Source organism: Aulostomus chinensis, chromosome 18 (assembly GCF_037954235.1).
Source record: "Aulostomus chinensis isolate RoL2024-O1b breed Wild chromosome 18, RoL_Achi_v1.0, whole genome shotgun sequence".
Lineage (NCBI taxonomy): Eukaryota > Metazoa > Chordata > Actinopteri > Syngnathiformes > Aulostomidae > Aulostomus > Aulostomus chinensis.
The window spans coordinates 5,448,929-5,465,187 of record NC_141337.1 but is presented as its reverse complement, the minus strand read 5'-3'; the positions used below and the strand labels follow the sequence as shown (position 1 = coordinate 5,465,187).

General features: G+C 43.1%; 1 protein-coding gene and 1 long non-coding RNA gene across 2 annotated transcripts in view; one reads left to right on the top strand and one right to left on the bottom strand.

Moving 5' to 3' along the window:
* Positions 1-16,259, top strand: part of LOC147244813 (uncharacterized) — a 71,495-nt gene that overhangs the window by 40,274 nt on the left and 14,962 nt on the right. The gene's annotated exons all lie outside the window — the stretch shown is intronic.
* The window catches only part of col5a3a (collagen, type V, alpha 3a), a 52,578-nt gene continuing 49,704 nt past the window's right edge, over positions 13,386-16,259 (bottom strand). Inside the window, exons 66-67 of the mRNA XM_086185473.1 lie at positions 15,716-15,949; positions 13,386-15,534 (exon numbers count right to left, since the gene is read on the bottom strand). Of these exons, the coding sequence (XP_086041599.1) occupies positions 15,388-15,534; positions 15,716-15,949 (381 nt within the window). The 3' untranslated portion in view covers positions 13,386-15,387. The remainder of the gene's footprint in view (positions 15,535-15,715; positions 15,950-16,259) is intronic.

The following is a 16,259-nucleotide window of genomic DNA, read 5'->3' as shown; positions in this document are numbered from 1 at the left end:
TTAAGAACCTGTGACGTTTACAGCAGCACTTCATTTATATCACTTCTGATGATGAGATGTTTTACAGATGGTTTAATTTGCCCAATCATTTTTCCCACAGGAGACATCTGTCTTGTTAGATCAGGAGCAGCACCAATTCAACTGTTAGCGTTAAGGATGGTTCAGGTACTGTCCAGTGAAGCCCTGCAGCTGAAACATCCTGCAGTTTAGCAGGAACACAAACTTGGATAAACTAACTGTCGTTCAGCAGCCATTGTTCACGTTTCTAATTGCATCTGTTCTTGTAGCTGCTCGAAAACATCACAAAGTCCAATACCATACGAGCAAACAATCACTTAAATGCTTTTCAGCTACAATCAACAAAGAATTATCCGGGTTTTCAGCTAATTGCCCATAACTTAAGAGCTATCAATCCATCTCAGTCAATAAATCCTGTGATGTTCACAGTGGTTCGTGTCATACACACAGCGTCATAACGGCACCGTGGCCATGCATGCTAGCAGGTCTTTGGTATGGGCATTCCTCACAATTTCTTAACAAAATCTCAAGCACTGTAAGACCAGAATAAGCCTAGAGGAAGAGCAATGAAACAGACTTAAACCGCCACCTATGGAAGCGACGAAACTAGGCGCTTCATTTTTAGATGAAGGTGTTGATCCTGTTAATAGAATCGATGATTTTAGATACAGTGAAAGTATTTATAGCACATAAATGATATGAGGTTGCAAGAAGTTGTGGAAATGAGAATAAAAGTCAAGGGAGGGAACGGCATTACTTCCCATCCATTTCGAAGCTATTCAGTGTTTCTTTTCTCTGTAGCCCCTTTGAATTGTTTCCAAAGTGTTTTTATTTAGTTTAGTTGTTTTTTTTTTCCTGAACACATCTGAACCAAAACTAAATGCAGCTGCAACCCAGACAGCCAATGTGAAAATATCAAGTTCTCAAATGCAAGAGAAGTAGGATATACCGCATCTAATTTTCACTCAGAGATGTCGTACAGTCTGTCCACTCACCAGAAGCTCTTCATGTTAAGATTTGTTGTGTTGTGGTTGTATATAGGTTGGATTATTCAGGCAGTTTTCTACGTAAACGTATACGGTTTATTTCTTGGAGGCCAAGAGGGTCAGAATCAGCCAAATTTAGAATCTAAAGTTAGACTTTTAAAAGAGGTGCTCAGTGAAAAGGTGAGCTCATTAGTATGTAAGTGACCTGAGAACTACACAACCTCTTTCCCCGGTCTGGCAGATGATAATCCCTCCCTTCATGCAAGGATGAGAGAGGGAACTGTTCACAGTCACCGACTCCTTATTTATCTTTCCCCTGCTCCCTCCAGTAGGGTCCCAATCAATAACCAGGGACTTGGAGTGAGAGAGGTGGAGACACAGGACAAGTCATCTGAAGAGAGGTAAAATGAGAACAAGTACAAGGACAGAGCAGAAGGTGGAAATTTATTCCTGCAGCCTGTCAGTTTGTGGCCACACGCGGAGTAAATGCCCCGGAATCTCCTTTGTGATTACGGAGCATGTCAGTTGATGTAATGACTTTTATCTGTGTGCCGTATTGACTATCCGGATGTCAACTATTCTTAGTTTATGCTGACTGGCTTTCCTTTATTTCCACTCTGCTGGGGGTCCTCTGCTCCTCCAGTAGAGGTTTGTGTGTGTGATGGAGTCTGCAGGAGGGGACACATCTTGACCCCTTCTGTCTTAGAGGGAAATATTGATTGTCATCTGCTGTCCCATCACCACGAGAAAAAGCCCAAAGCACCACTATCTGTCCGCACAGCTTGTCTGTTGCCATAGAGACCCGTTGTTGTCATGCCGACAAACTAGCCCGTACGTAATGTGGAAAATCAAGGCGAGAGGATCAGATTATACACAACTTTGGAGCTGACGGTCGGGCGACTCCTTTACAAAAATCATTCACCTTCTCAGCTCATGACTGCAGAACGCTCAGACGAGGACGATGCATTAGTATTGACGCGTACTGAGTTGGCTCGGCATGAAAGGCTCCGAGCGAATGAGCGGGGAAAGCTTATAGAAGCAGAGCTTGACACTGTGGAGAAAAGTAAGACAAAGAGATTTGGCATGAAAATAGAGGTAGAAACGAGGGATTTCACGCACTGGTTCCACAGAGCTTTTTTTCCCCCCCTCGCTCAACAAGCAGTCTGAAGAACCCTGTGTGGGTACTTCAGAATACTCATGATTTATGCCCGTCAGTGCTGTCCATATGTGACTGGAATATGTGATCATCTCCCCTGATGTGGCTCTGTGCCTGCGAGGGATGGAGGGAGGTGTGGTGAGAGGGAGCGTGAGGGAATGATTAAAAAAGAAGAAGGACAGAGGGCACAAATAGGAGGAGAAAGAGAGACAGGGACAGAGGGTTATATGAACATGGACTGACAATCGACTGAGTCAGCAAAACTGGAGAAAGGATGAACGAGGGAGGGATAAAAGGAGGAGTAAGGCTGATCAGCGTCGGGTCCAGAGGAAGCCGCTGACCGCCCTAATTATCCTTTATTTTCTTCAAACATGGCCGCTGCATTGCGAGTCCCCTGAGACACAAAACCCGCACTTCATTTTCTCTGAGCTTCACTTTCACTCCAGCCTCCTCTGTCTTTTACATATAAAATACTTTCTTCAATTATCCCTCCATGTTCATATCTGTATTGTTTGACGCCTCTGCCTATTCAGAGGGACTGCTCATTTTGCCCCAGTGCAGTGTGACTAGAATCAATCCCAGGCTCACACTCCAAGATAGTGTGTGTGTGTGTGTGTGTGTGTGTGTGTGTGTGTGTGTGTGTGTGTGTTTGTGTGTGTGTGTGTGTGTGTGAGTACCCTGTGTTTGTTGAGTATGATTGAAGACAAGACAGGGAAAGGTTGGAGAAAAAGACAGAAGCACAGAGGGGGGGTGATATAATTTAAAATCACTGTGTGTGTGAGTGTGTGTTTGTGTGTGTGTGTCCAGCTAAGAATAATGCCAAGGATGTATAAGCCTGCAGGAGTGTGTGTTACATGCAATGAAGGTGTTTTCATCCTGTGTCTGCTCTCTGATATGATGGCTGCTCGTTGTGTATGGTGACTCCAGATTCTATGAGTGGAGGTGTAGCTCTTAGTGTGACAGCAGTAAATCTGAGACCAGGGCAATCACCTAGACACTCAAGAGAAGATACTTCCACAACACCTCTGTCACTACAATATCATAATACAGCCACTTGAGATAATTGATGTAGTTACAAATACTTCATCTACTTTATGATATCTGTGTAACTGAAGAGGAAATACACCTACAAGAGCTGGGATTTTGTGTTTATATCCTGCAAGGACGTGTCAGTTTCAAACAATTTGACAACTGGGATGTACCACAAAGGGCAGGATCTTAGCTTAGAACCTCTTAGAACAACTTGGCAAAATTGTGAAATAAAATGTTGATGAGGTGAATATGTTTAGTAAACCAGCTGCTGTCATAAAAGATTACGTGTCACCGTGTCACAAGGGGAAATATCACAATATGTTACGATACCAACAATGTGTCCCATCTTCACTTCTTGGAACAGGCTTCCATGAACACGAGCAGTTTATAGAACTAAACATGTTCATAGGTTTACGAACTAAACTGATAATAACTGTTAATAAATAGCCTCTTGCTCCTTTTCAGACATGTCTGGGCTTGTTATTGAGTATCTGTTACTTATATTAGACACTATGAAATGTTACTATTTTGTCTTTTCCTTCTAGTTGATTTTTGTTGTGTTAGATATTCCTATGTAACATTTGCATGTTGAATGACTTTCTTTCTCTGTTGATAACAATCAGGAGCAGGTTTCCCATCAGAGGCTCGTTATTTCTTTACTCTGAAACACAGATGAGTTGGAACGTGGTTTTAGAGCGATCATTTATCAGAGGCTAATTTTAGCTTTACCAGGCTAGCGACCGTCTTTCTTGTCTCATAATATTTCTTTGTTTATCAAGAAGCAGCAGTGAGTCACTGCGTTATAAGGAGCCGCGGCTGCACTACACTTACAGATACTTCATTAGCTCTCCAGAGCTCTTCTGCTGGTGGAAGCGCTGAAATTAGCACAGTCGACCGTTTTCATAGCAGCTGTTCTGACGTCTTGTAGCAGGGCAAACACAGGTGTGATCGCTAACATGATCACCCCTTCATGTTTAGTGTGTCACAGTCGTTATGGTGACCAGAGACGATAAAAACCCAGGCTCCCAGGCACGGACACCTCAACTGCTCGGGTAAATGCTTTGATTTGGGGTGTGAAATATGAAGCATCGGCTTGTTGGATTAGATCTGCTGCACATTTTAATCAAATTGTATTTCTTCAAACAGGTTAAGATAGCAAAAAAAAAAACAAATAAAGTAGAAAAATATATAGGATATATAAGCAGAAAACAAGTTGGAAAGACAAACCAGTTACAATGTAAGTATTTGCTCCGTGTTTCAAGGGGTGCAGGAAGAAGTGAAGAAAACGTACCTGTCGTTCTACATGCATATGTACATATGAGAAGAAGGAAAGAGAGACCCTTGATCCAGAATCAAAACAAATACAACAGCTTACAAGGCACCTTCTTTCTCATTTCTCATGTATTCGTCAGTATTAAAATGAAACCCGAGCGATTGCGATTGTCTTTCCAGGAAGCAACCGTCTGCTCAAAAGAAGTCTTCAGATGATATCAAAGCTAATTTGGACATGAATATTTTAGTTAAATCCCTTGTTGTTAGAGGTGGAGACGGAACTTATGTGTATAGAATCAGGAGACAAATTGAATAACAGATCAGTTAGACATGAGTAAACTTGACTTTCCTCTCAATTATTAACACAAATGGCTGAATGAGTAGCTGTGCACTCTCAGTAGGTGTACACAGTCATCTGTAATGAAAGTTGCAAGCAGTCACCAGATCGTCTGGATACAGAACGAGTACATTAACAGTCTGGAAGATTTAATCGGACCTGAGTACTGTGTCTAAACCCGTTGGCCTTCCAACTGCTGCTCACCTGATACTTCCTGCCCTCATACATCAGCAGCACTAGCAAACGTCTTGTCAGAAAAGTTTGTTTTTGACTGTGGATCAAAGTCCTTCTTTCTTTCCAGCGTTTGAATGACGGTGTATGGCACACCTATCTAAGCAATAGATATGTAAGAGCTTAACAAGGGAAACTGGAATTGCTTATTTCACTTTTAAGTAGAAATACTATGACCTGGTGACTGAGAAGCCTTCACATAAATGGAAGATGAAATGGTAACTGGGGGGCGGCAGGGCTCAGAGGTTAAGAGGCCATCTAGAAACTGAAGGGTCGCTGGTTTGATCCTCACTTCCCCCGCTGACCAAGTTGAAGTATCCTTGAGAAAGATACTGAACCCCTGATTGCGCCTGATGACCCTTGGATGGACTGGTGACCCGTCCAGGGTGAACTCCGCCTCTCACCCAATGTCAGCTTGGATAGGCTACAGCCCCCACCCCCCACCCCACCCCCCACGACACTTAACAGGATAAGCGGTATAGAAAGTGGATGGATGGATGGATGGTAGTTATGGCAATTATGCATGGCACCTCTCTGAACAGCACTCAGAGCACTTTTCAGCATTGCTTCACTCACACTCCCATCTAGACATTGATGGCTGAGGCTGTCATGGAAGGTCAGAGGTCATCAGGAACAGTTCAGTCTGCATGTTGATGTGGTCTCTGGGGGAGCTGGGTATCAAACGAAGAACCTCCCAGCTACTAAACAGCTTTTCTGTCACTTGAGTGTGTGATATAATGTCATTAATGACATGTTAACATGCCAGGCAGCTGCTTCCCTCCATTCTACACTTATTATTACCAGCTTTGCTTCGCCTAAGATGTGGGCAGCCCTTCTGTCAGAACCTGTAAAGCCCTAGAGACCCACCCACCGGTCCAGAAAACACTTTAAATATTAACTATAATTGTGACGTGCCTGCCCGGTTCCATCCTTACAAACAGCTAAGTGGAATCTATGAGCTTTGTGGTATTTCTGTCAAATTTGGTACAGTTACAGTATAGTCAAAGGTACAGGGGCGTTACTGTGGGTAGGATCGTCGCTATCATGGGAAAAAAAGAAAAAAAAATATCCCAAATGAAAAATGAACATTTCTGCTTGGTTTCATCGCAGAATACTCAGACATGGCAGCAGCAACAGTGTCAGTGACAGCAGGAGAATATTCTGTGAGGTCTTGAGTCCCAGGTCATGCACATACACCCAAGAGTTGATCAGCCATTCTTGATTTATTTACTGTCTTTTTTAAGTGAACCTGTCCTCCAGAACCCTTAGAGGTTAAGAGGTCAATTGCAGTCTTAGTATGTAACACCAATGTTCAGCCTCCAAACTGACATGCTGTCTGTGGCTATGATTTGAACACACCTTCTGCCCCTGTGATAGGAAGCTTTTCATGCTTGTCGACTGGCTTGGATTGTCTTGGCGGACCATGCCAAAAGATTAAACGGAACTAAAATCAACACATTTCACACCATATTTGTATTTCACGCGTCAAGCGTCGGCTCAGTCAAGCTTGAAACGTAAGCCCTGTACGACAGAGAGTTAGGAAACAACAGACCTCTCCCTGACCCACAGTTTGATTATCTTCACCATCCTGCTTTTGTGGATGAGATTCTTCATTTGATGATTGCCGTCATGTTTCCCAAGTGTGTCCAAAACTGAAGACTGAAGACCTGGCACCTCGTGTAGATCAACTTAATCCCGTCTGATAGAGAGAGTTTATTTTAACTTTTGATTTGAATGTCAACCGCTGTCATTCATATTTACATCTCACTGGATCCCACCATGCTTGGATTGTCCCGTCTGTATCCAGACAAGCCAAACGTCACTGTGATATTCTCGTCTTGTGCAGCCACAAATAGCTTGAACAGCAACATTACACCTGCTAGAAATGTAACGCTACACACAAAAATCTAGGTCACCTTGTGTTTGAAATTCCACTTCTTCTTCTTTTTTTTTTTCAAGGTTGTCAAAGTGAAAGTTAAGCAGTAGCGGTGTACTTTTCCTCAGCACAGGCGCTTTTGAACCTGTAAAATGAATATAATTTCTCTGGGCACCGCTGTAGCCTTAATCTTTTGTACCTTTTGTACTTTGGGCTTCATTCAGAATTTACATCTGGCAGCTGTTTCCATATTCAGTGAAGGTCTTCTAGCAGCGGGGGTGGTGTAAGCACGCAGGTAATAGCCACGCTGTGTTAATGCTGTCAAGGGGAACGGCAGGATTGCCCTCCGCTCTGTGGCAGACACTGGAGGCATAGATGAAGGGGAGATGAACGTGAATGTGCATCTGTGTCACACGTCTTTCATGGGCTTGTGCGTTTGTATTTTCAATGTGTGTTTATGAGCAATCGCATGCACACATAGGGGAAGGGCTGGTGTTCCAGTCTGTTGGCTGACAGACAGTCTCTTGGTTAATGAGCAGCTGTCGGCCATCACTATTCATGAGCCCTGTCACTCACCTCCTGTCTCAAAGCACCGGCACCTGAAAACCCCAGCCTCTCATTAGCACTGCAGCGGCATCGCATCAACACACATCCGCGCCAACATACATTCATCTACAAAATGGCCAGGATTCTTTTAAACCTGTACACATACATCACACGAGGGCCTCAACGGAGTTTGGATCATCAATAGATCCACAAGGCTTCCGAGTGAAGCCTTCAATAGAGTACCTTCAGGTTTACTCAGGCAGCAAAAGCATTCAATCAGTACACTGGCCGTCTTTCATCTGATGCAGAAACAGGCATACATTTGGGACTTGGCTAGAAATGGTTATTTGATGTAGCCTAGAGGAGGTGGATAAAGAAATGGAGGTTTAACTAAAGACATGCGTGTGTGTATGTGCGAGCGTGTCTGAGTTTGTGTGTGTGTGTGTGTGTGTGTGTGTGTGTGTGTGTGTGTGTGTGTGTGTTGCGCTGTATATAGGATATAAGACATGAGACGCCAGCCTTCTTACTCCTTCATGTTCCCGTCACCTTGCCTCGTGCCTCTCTCCTGGTCTACTACACCCTAGAGAAGCTGCTCAGGTTTATCACCAGATCTGTCTGACTTCTGTCACTTGCGCTGCTCTTCAAGTTGAATTATCATACACAAGGGTAGAAAAAAAATAAAGCTTATTCATTATGCAAATTTCACCGTAATTATTAGTGCTACGCCGCTGCCAACTAATTACTCCTGTGCGGTGCAGACATGTCCCACTGTCACACGCCGTAGCCATTAATGCACCACTTTTCACGGTGGTTTAATGTGTACGGTGTGCGTGCATGGTTACTGTGAGCTGCAACATACACAGCATTAAAGAGGGAGCAGAAAAAAGACGTGTAAAAAATGCGTAACCGCAGGAGTGAGTCCTGATTGCACATTCCGAATATGACTTCATGCCTCAGGTTGGTTCTGAATTATTGAAGAGCAGCAGAGTCAGACCCAATTGTACTCATTACTGTGAGACATGAAAGCTCAATTCAGACATTGCCAGGTAAGATGCACGTTATCCTCTCTGTAAGCTGACTGATCAGCAGGATTTATCCTTTTTGCTGTCAAGGGTACGGAGATCACACAATATTGGCAATTTTTCCTGAGAGATGAGAAAACATTTTCACACACTTAGTTTCAGCAGCCCCAGTCCTCAAACAATGTACTTTGCTACCTTCTCTTGAGTCCGAACGAGGCTTTGGAGTACCTCTAAAGTCTACCACACAGCTCGAGCTTGCTAGCTTCCTCCGAGCTTCACCTCTGCCTTGAAACATTTATGTAAAGTGTCCAGGTGCCCGTGAAATGCTGCCACATCTGCTTCTCTGGTAGAATAACAACTGTGTCAGTGCCGCCACAGGAACTAATGCAGGACAGGGTTTATTGATCTCACAGAGGAGGAGAGAGAGAGGGAGAGAGGAAATTACATGGGAGGAGATGGGGTTTGATGAAGTGAGAGGTAGAGGGAAGATGAGGATTTCTTTGCATTCAAGACCACAGTGAGAGAAGTCAGACTCACAGAGGTGAATGGAAAAGATTAGTTTCCCCGGCTTTTTAACTGAGGTCTGAGTACGCGTACAGCGGAATCACTTAGTCTCTGTCTCTCTGTTGCTCTTTGCCTCACTGCCTCCTGTGATTTATGGGCGAAAATCATCTCTATTGAGTGATGGGGTCATGCAGCTACCCCCCCCCCCCATGTCTCTCTCTCTCTCTCTCTCTCCAACAAAATACAAACACACACATTTACTCAAGTCGTTTTTAGGGTATTTACATAGACTTCTCTTCATTTCCTAGAGTCTCAGATAACCCTGTAACCTTTACCACCTTCTACTCAAAATACTGCATCTCGGCATTCCTTCAGCACCACAAAAAGGAATGCACTATATTTCTGAGGTTGCACCTAACGCACCCATCATGAGCCAGGTGTGAGTCCTGGGGCCATTTGCAGCCATCTTATGAATTAATTATTCTGCATTTTAGCCCAAACCAAGAGTTTCTGTGCCTAAACTCACCAACATTTTCACTCTGTCTTAGAATATTGCACTTCCCACTGAGAAGAAAAGGAAAGTCCAGGACATCGCCTGTGGTTCTGGCTGCTGGGGGCTGTTGAGGGTTGTTTTTAGCTTCGCTGCAGCATGTAGCTTCTAACATATCAGCAAGGCTGTTTTTATTTATTTATTTATTTATTTATTTATTTTAAGGCTAGAACATCAGTCACTTAATACTATAATTGTTAGGTGACTGCAACACCTTCTCTTGTGAAACTCCAGCAGGGTTTATTTTTTTTTGGTGGACATTCCCTTCCATCAAAAGCTCAGAAATTACATTTTGATGCATTAGGAACAGCTTTGGAAAGTCTTTTAGGACTTGGGGTCCTCATAAGATTAGTGTTGATGCTAGAAAAGGGCCTCAATAAAAAACAACAAAAAAAAACGCCTACACACACACACACACACACACACACACCTGATGGGGGCTACGTTTGTTCATTGACGCTCGGTGTAAGATTTATGAACAGCTGTGCGTGTTTAAATGGGCCCGTAAAAATGACTGTTGCTTTCTTTCTCTCAATGCTTCCTCTCTAACCACACACACACACACACACACACACACACGCTCATAAAGACACCGCTTATCACTTTAGCTGTCTGGAGGAAATTGCAGGCAACTCATTGAGGACTACGCTGTCAAGATGGCATGACTGCAGTTGTGGTGGCTGATGCTGAGGGCTTGAAGCAGAAGGCAAATTAAGAGGTGTGTGTGAGTGTGTGTGTGTGTGTGTGTGTGTGTGTGTGTGTGTGTGTGTGTGTGTGTGTGTGTGTTGGAACCTTTCTATTATACACACTCTTTCAGACACACAGAACTTTGGTTTTCTGTACTGTCACTGAGCTCTTTGTCCACTCGCTCCCAGGGATTTTCTATTACCCTCCCTCTCCTTTTTAGTCTTTTTTTTTTTTAAACTGCCTTACTTATGTTAGTTTTGTCGATAAGTGCTTTTGATGGAAAAGGCATTGGTGGAAATGATTCCCCTCACCCCTCCTGAGATAATGGAGCGGTGGCCGGGACCTGGCAGGAGAGGCGCTTGCATGCACACTAATAAGAGTCCCCCTGCTCTGTTGAAAGAAGACGAAAAAAAAAACCAAAACGCTGCTGATTTCAGAGACCCTCATACAAGCCTCCACATCAGAGGGCATGTTCACCACAAGTGAGACATGATCCCAGCTCCAGTCATCACATAGTGCTAGATGCAAGCGTGTACACACACTAGTGGCACGGAAAAGAATGTCTGCTGTTATCTACTGTGACAAACGTCCTGATTTGGGTGGATGTGCTGAGACCGAGGGAGAGCCCCTGTTCCATCTCAAATGTATTCCCACCGAGTCGCCCTCATACGTCCGAACATCTGTTTAATTTGTTCATTTCTCACTGTGACTTTTTCTTTCTTTCTTTTTTTTGGGGGACGTGTTCGGTTGAGTTAGAATCACTGTCACAAGAGAAGAGCTGAAGGCCGAGAGGGGGGGAAAGAAAAAGGGAACACAAGAATGTTAGAGAGGCTAGACAGTCCAACAAACAACAAACATATCTAACATTTTCAGCTCCAGAATAATGAGATGGAGATGTGAGGAAAAGCACGAAACAGAGGGAGCCAGAAAACGAGAGATAAGCGAGAACAGAGGGAAAGCAATATTGAAGAGGGACGGCAGTTAAGGATCGTGCTGCTAAAGTACTCTTGGGCAGCTGGGTGGCTCATCAATGCCAAATATAGACCAACAGCTCTGCTCACTTCTTCACAAGTGAACAGAAATGCAGAGTAGGCCTAGAGTTGAGCTCAGAAGTGGAATTCTCACATTTGTAGTCAGAGCTCGCAAAGTAAGCGTGGATTTATTAGTCCAGCATCGGTGGTAGAGAGTTGCAGTACTGCACTGTAGTAATGCAGTAATATAACACATTAATAATCTCATCTTCAACCGATCATGTCAATAAAAAAAAAAAACCTGAAACTTCAGCGATGTTCCCTCTCTAGTTCTGATACGTCTGTTGCTATAGTAGCCGCTGACATCCTCAGGAGCCGCCGTTGTTGTTTTGGACCATCACACTGTCTCCTAAACCTCGTCACAGTCATTGGTGCAAACTGTAGGTCACTAAGACTTGGACGCACAACTTTGTTTTGTTTTAATTATGGCGTCATCTCTTGATGTTGTGGTCTCAACAGGTGTCAGTTAGTGTCCCGACTTTATCAGGCACTAAAGCAGTAGAATCAAATTTAACTCTGCACAGAGATTAATATTAAAAAAAAACCAAAGTATTTTTAAATTAAGGTACCTAGCGACAACATGTAATACACTACGTTTTGAAAATTAATACCCCGGTGATGCTAATTAGCTTTTTAGGTTGAGCGTTCGAGTCCCTTACAAAGGTTCAGTCTAGTTCAGTCTCCATGAAAATATAAAAGCTCTATGTGATGGTGTCATCAATTAATATCAGTTAATATTACCATGGCAACCATTCATCCTACTCAGATGCAAATTAAACTCACAGTGTCTCGACAGATATGGAATGAAAATGTTGCGTTCATCTGTCAGTAGTTTGTTGTAGCTATGAAAATCAGCTAGTTTCTCAACTCAGATTTACTCTGAACAATTTTTATCAGTCCACATTTTACAAAGAGGCCATTTACAGGACCTTCATGTTTCAGTGCAGCGTCAGTTGATCGCGGCGGAGCTTATTTGAGTGTTTTTGCACGACGGCTATTTAGGCCCTTGTGAAAGGAGAAATTGGTAAAATAATATATGAGACAAATTCATTTATTTATTTTAGGAATCAGAGGCACCAGGTAATCTTATTCATTTTATTCATTGTATATTTATGTTCAGAAAATTAAAATACTAACGTCCTCACGATGGGAGTGAAGATTATTGGGATTTCCTCCTCCTGGATCAGCTGAACGAAGAGCCCTTAGCGTTTCTGTGCCCCATTTAACGACGGACAGAAAAGCGGTAAATCGCGTAGCAGTGACGCTATCAGCTCAGCTCTTTTAGGAAGAAACACAAGTCATTAGAGATGCAATGTCACAGGAAGGGTGGGCTCTGGAGGCTTGAATCTGAGCGAGGGAAAAGGGCATAGCACTGTGGAAATACCATTTTGACAGTCACTCAGCCATTCTGCATGATCATTATTCTGAGGTAGTGGCAACTGATGACCTTTCCTGGTCAAGAGCTTAGTGTGGTTAAAATTCAATTGAGTGGAAGGGAGCAGAAAGGAGGAGAGGATAACATGGTAACCTTTATTCTACCACTGACGGTAACCTTGAACGGGTGGGCCCCAAAGGGGATGAGAGCCTGACTTTAAAATGTGCAAGAGAATAAGCTGTAGACAGAGTGTGTGTGTGCATGTGTGTGCGTGTGTTTGTGTGTGTGCGCAAAAAGCAATTACTGCATGTGGCAGTAATAGAGGTAAGTAGGGCAACGGTGAGTGACGTGACAACATGAAGTTCAGAGATGATCTGAAACAGTTTAAAATGGGGGGGTGGGATACTGACCATGTGTTTTATTTATCTATTTACTTGTGTAAGAAATAACCAGCAGACAAATCTCCATGGCTGAATTTTCCAATCCACTTCATGACTGACCTCCTCTTGCCCCTCTGCTCCCCCACCGTCCCTCTGGAGGACTGTAACAAGTCTAATTGAAATTAATTAACTTGGGAGCAATCAGAGTTGTGTGGAGATGCTGATAGCAAGCTTGTGAGTGAATGTTGCAGCAGTTAATGGAGAAATATGTTTGTCTGCAACACACACGCTCACACTCACACAAAAAAACCTCCTTCCATTTATGTTATTCTGACGGGTCTGTCTGGAGAAGAAAGAAGAAAAATATAACAATAATATCCCAGTTGTTTTTATTCAGGCATCAATTTTTCATTCAGGCAATAAGTTATTGCTCACAAAGTCCTAAGAATAACTGTACAGTATGTAACAGAAGTCCAACAAACACTATACACAGGAGGGGCAGTAGGGGATGGGAGAGGAGTTCATCTCTGGAATGTTTAAACGCTGTGAAACAAACTGAACAGCAGGAGTGAAATAATAGAAGCACACACTGGAAACTCAAGTCTACTGTTGGAGTTGGAGGAAGGAAGGAAGGAAGGATGGCAGCATTTTTCTGGCTGAAGGGAAAATCAACCGTAAAAAATAGAATTTATATACACACGTTACTTCTGTAGTATCTCGGCGCTCCATTTGTTAATTTGAAGGAGACTCTGCTTCAGCCGACATACAGAGACGGGCTGTAGTAATAATGTCATCTAAAAACATATCCTGGAGCTGCTCCACAGACGGTGAGTAATGGAATCGCTGCGACTAGAAACTATAAAAGCATGCATGGTGTCATTTGCTGAGATGTGAGGACAATTTCTGATTCGCAGCTACATGTTTATTATTAAACAAAATGTCATTTCGATGATGGTAATGTCACTTAAGCTCCAGGAAAAAAAAAAACCCAAAACAAACCAACACAAATGCAACTGAAGAGTGGACTTCCCCTTTAACGCTATTAAATGTTGCTCTGAATTCTCCCTAACTTCTTTTCACTGGCTCTCCAAAAGAAAAGTGGTACAGTCAGCCAGAAGATGTGCAAAAAAAAAACAACAACCCTAAACACAGTAAACGATAGTTCCCGGACAGTGTGTGTGTGTGTGTGTGTGTGTGTGTGTGTGTGTGGGGGTGTTCTTGTTGCTGAAAAAGGCAATGATGGACCCCCCCCTCCCCCATTTTTGTCCTCTAATCCTGACCATAGAGACACAAATACAGTGAGACAAAAATAATCATCTGTAGCACCACCGAAGAGCAAATCATGTCAAACGAGGGACAACACAGTTTAAATTTCAACATACAGTATGAACAACACAGAGGAACCAAAAACAACAACAACAACAACAACAACAACAACAAAAACCTCTGAGTAGGGCAGAAAACACTTTATGTCAGCAGCTTTCGAGAGCTTTCAAGAGATGCGTGAAATGTCTCCGTGTATAAAGGACTTCAGTTAAGACGAGAGAACATTTTAATCAGCACGCTCTTAAATTCTTGCCCTGGAATATCCCCAACCTCGTTGCTGAGTTTTGTCATAGCAAGTGCATACCACAGGAGAAGGGGATGTTAGTGTGACAGATACAGTACTGATGTCAGCGGAAACACGGGAGGCCTCAGAAAAGCTGGTTATCAAGGAGGAAAGGGAAGGAAAGAACCTTATCCTTTCAAGTTAAGTGTCTGGTTCAATAGCGAGATGTGCTTTTTCGAATACTAATCAAGGTAATTCACTGCAGTTGAAGGGTAAAAAAAGGACAATTTATCATTTCTGCACACAGAAAATGAACTATAGTGCTTGTACGGAATTAATATGCTAGGCTAGTTCAAAACAGCTATGCAGTTGTCATGATAGTGAAATCGGAGCATGCAAATTAGTATGACGACATCTCAGATTCATTCAGTCCCAGTCTTTGAAAACATTAGGTAGCTTAGCCAGTTCAACCATGATCTGAAGAGACATGACACTCAGTCCATGTGATGATAGTGGATCAATTACAGCACCATTTAACAGTGAGAGGAGAAAAAAAAGAACATTTAAAATTAAATATATCTAACTGTAATATTCCCTTTGGTTTCAACTGATGCACGTCCTCCTTCTTGCCATTCTTCTTGATGGAAAGCCATCACACCTATTTCATTGGCTGTCGAAGAGTCTTAAATAAAATACCACAAACCCACCACATACAGTAACGTTATATAAATATTGCTTCGGGTAGTGGTAATATTGTCTCTCTTTTAAAATGTGCTGTTGTCTTTGTGTGTGTGTGTGTGTGTGTGTGTGTGTGTGTGTGTGTGTTGTTGGCACGTTAACCGTTGAAGCATACTCGTCCAACTTGGAATCCAAACTTCTGGTTGTTGTTGCCAAAGTCTGCAGGAGCCACATCGGTAACAGGGAGTGTCTCTGCTGAAGGGGAGTCTATCTCTAGAATGGTCCTTTCCTGGCCAGTACGGGTCTGCAAGGGAAATATTAAAGCCATTATTACAACTTATTTAGCTTAATTCATCCAACAAGCTCTCACCACTCAGCCCTAAACCCCACCTATTCTTGTCGGTCATTTGATAAGCGACCCTCTTACTGAATCATTGAGAAAACATCTGTCTCATTAAGGCTAATTTCTCCATCCCAGCACTGACCTGGCATCCATCATGCACTGCATGAATAAAGGGGCTTTTGGCTTGTGTCAGTTCCTCGTCATTGCTGCCCCGGAAGCGTACGGCGTGCTGGTAGGAGCGGGATGTGCTGTCAAACCAGCCTGCAGAGTTCTGGCAGGTGTAAGTGAAGGTCTGCTTGGCTGTGGCGCTCAGCAGTTTCAGGAAGGTCAGCTGGACCACGTGGACCGGGTTCCCGTCTCTGTCATTGTAGGAGAACTGGAGGACAACAACAAAGGAAGAGTAAATAGAATGAGAAATATAATTAGCGTGGCGCCACAAGAACAACAGAACAAATTTGAAACATCTTACACAAAACTAGGAAGGACACAGACAGCAGGGAGACAGTGTCATGGATGCAGAATATGAACACAACACTTTCTTCTTCCAATTATTTCACAAGGACTCAAGAATACTTGATCAAAATTCATCCGAGACAGTAACATATTTAGAAGAGTCCTCAGGATCCAGGATCTACGATGTGATCCAGATCACCTCCAATGACAAATCACTTTAATATTTCCAATAA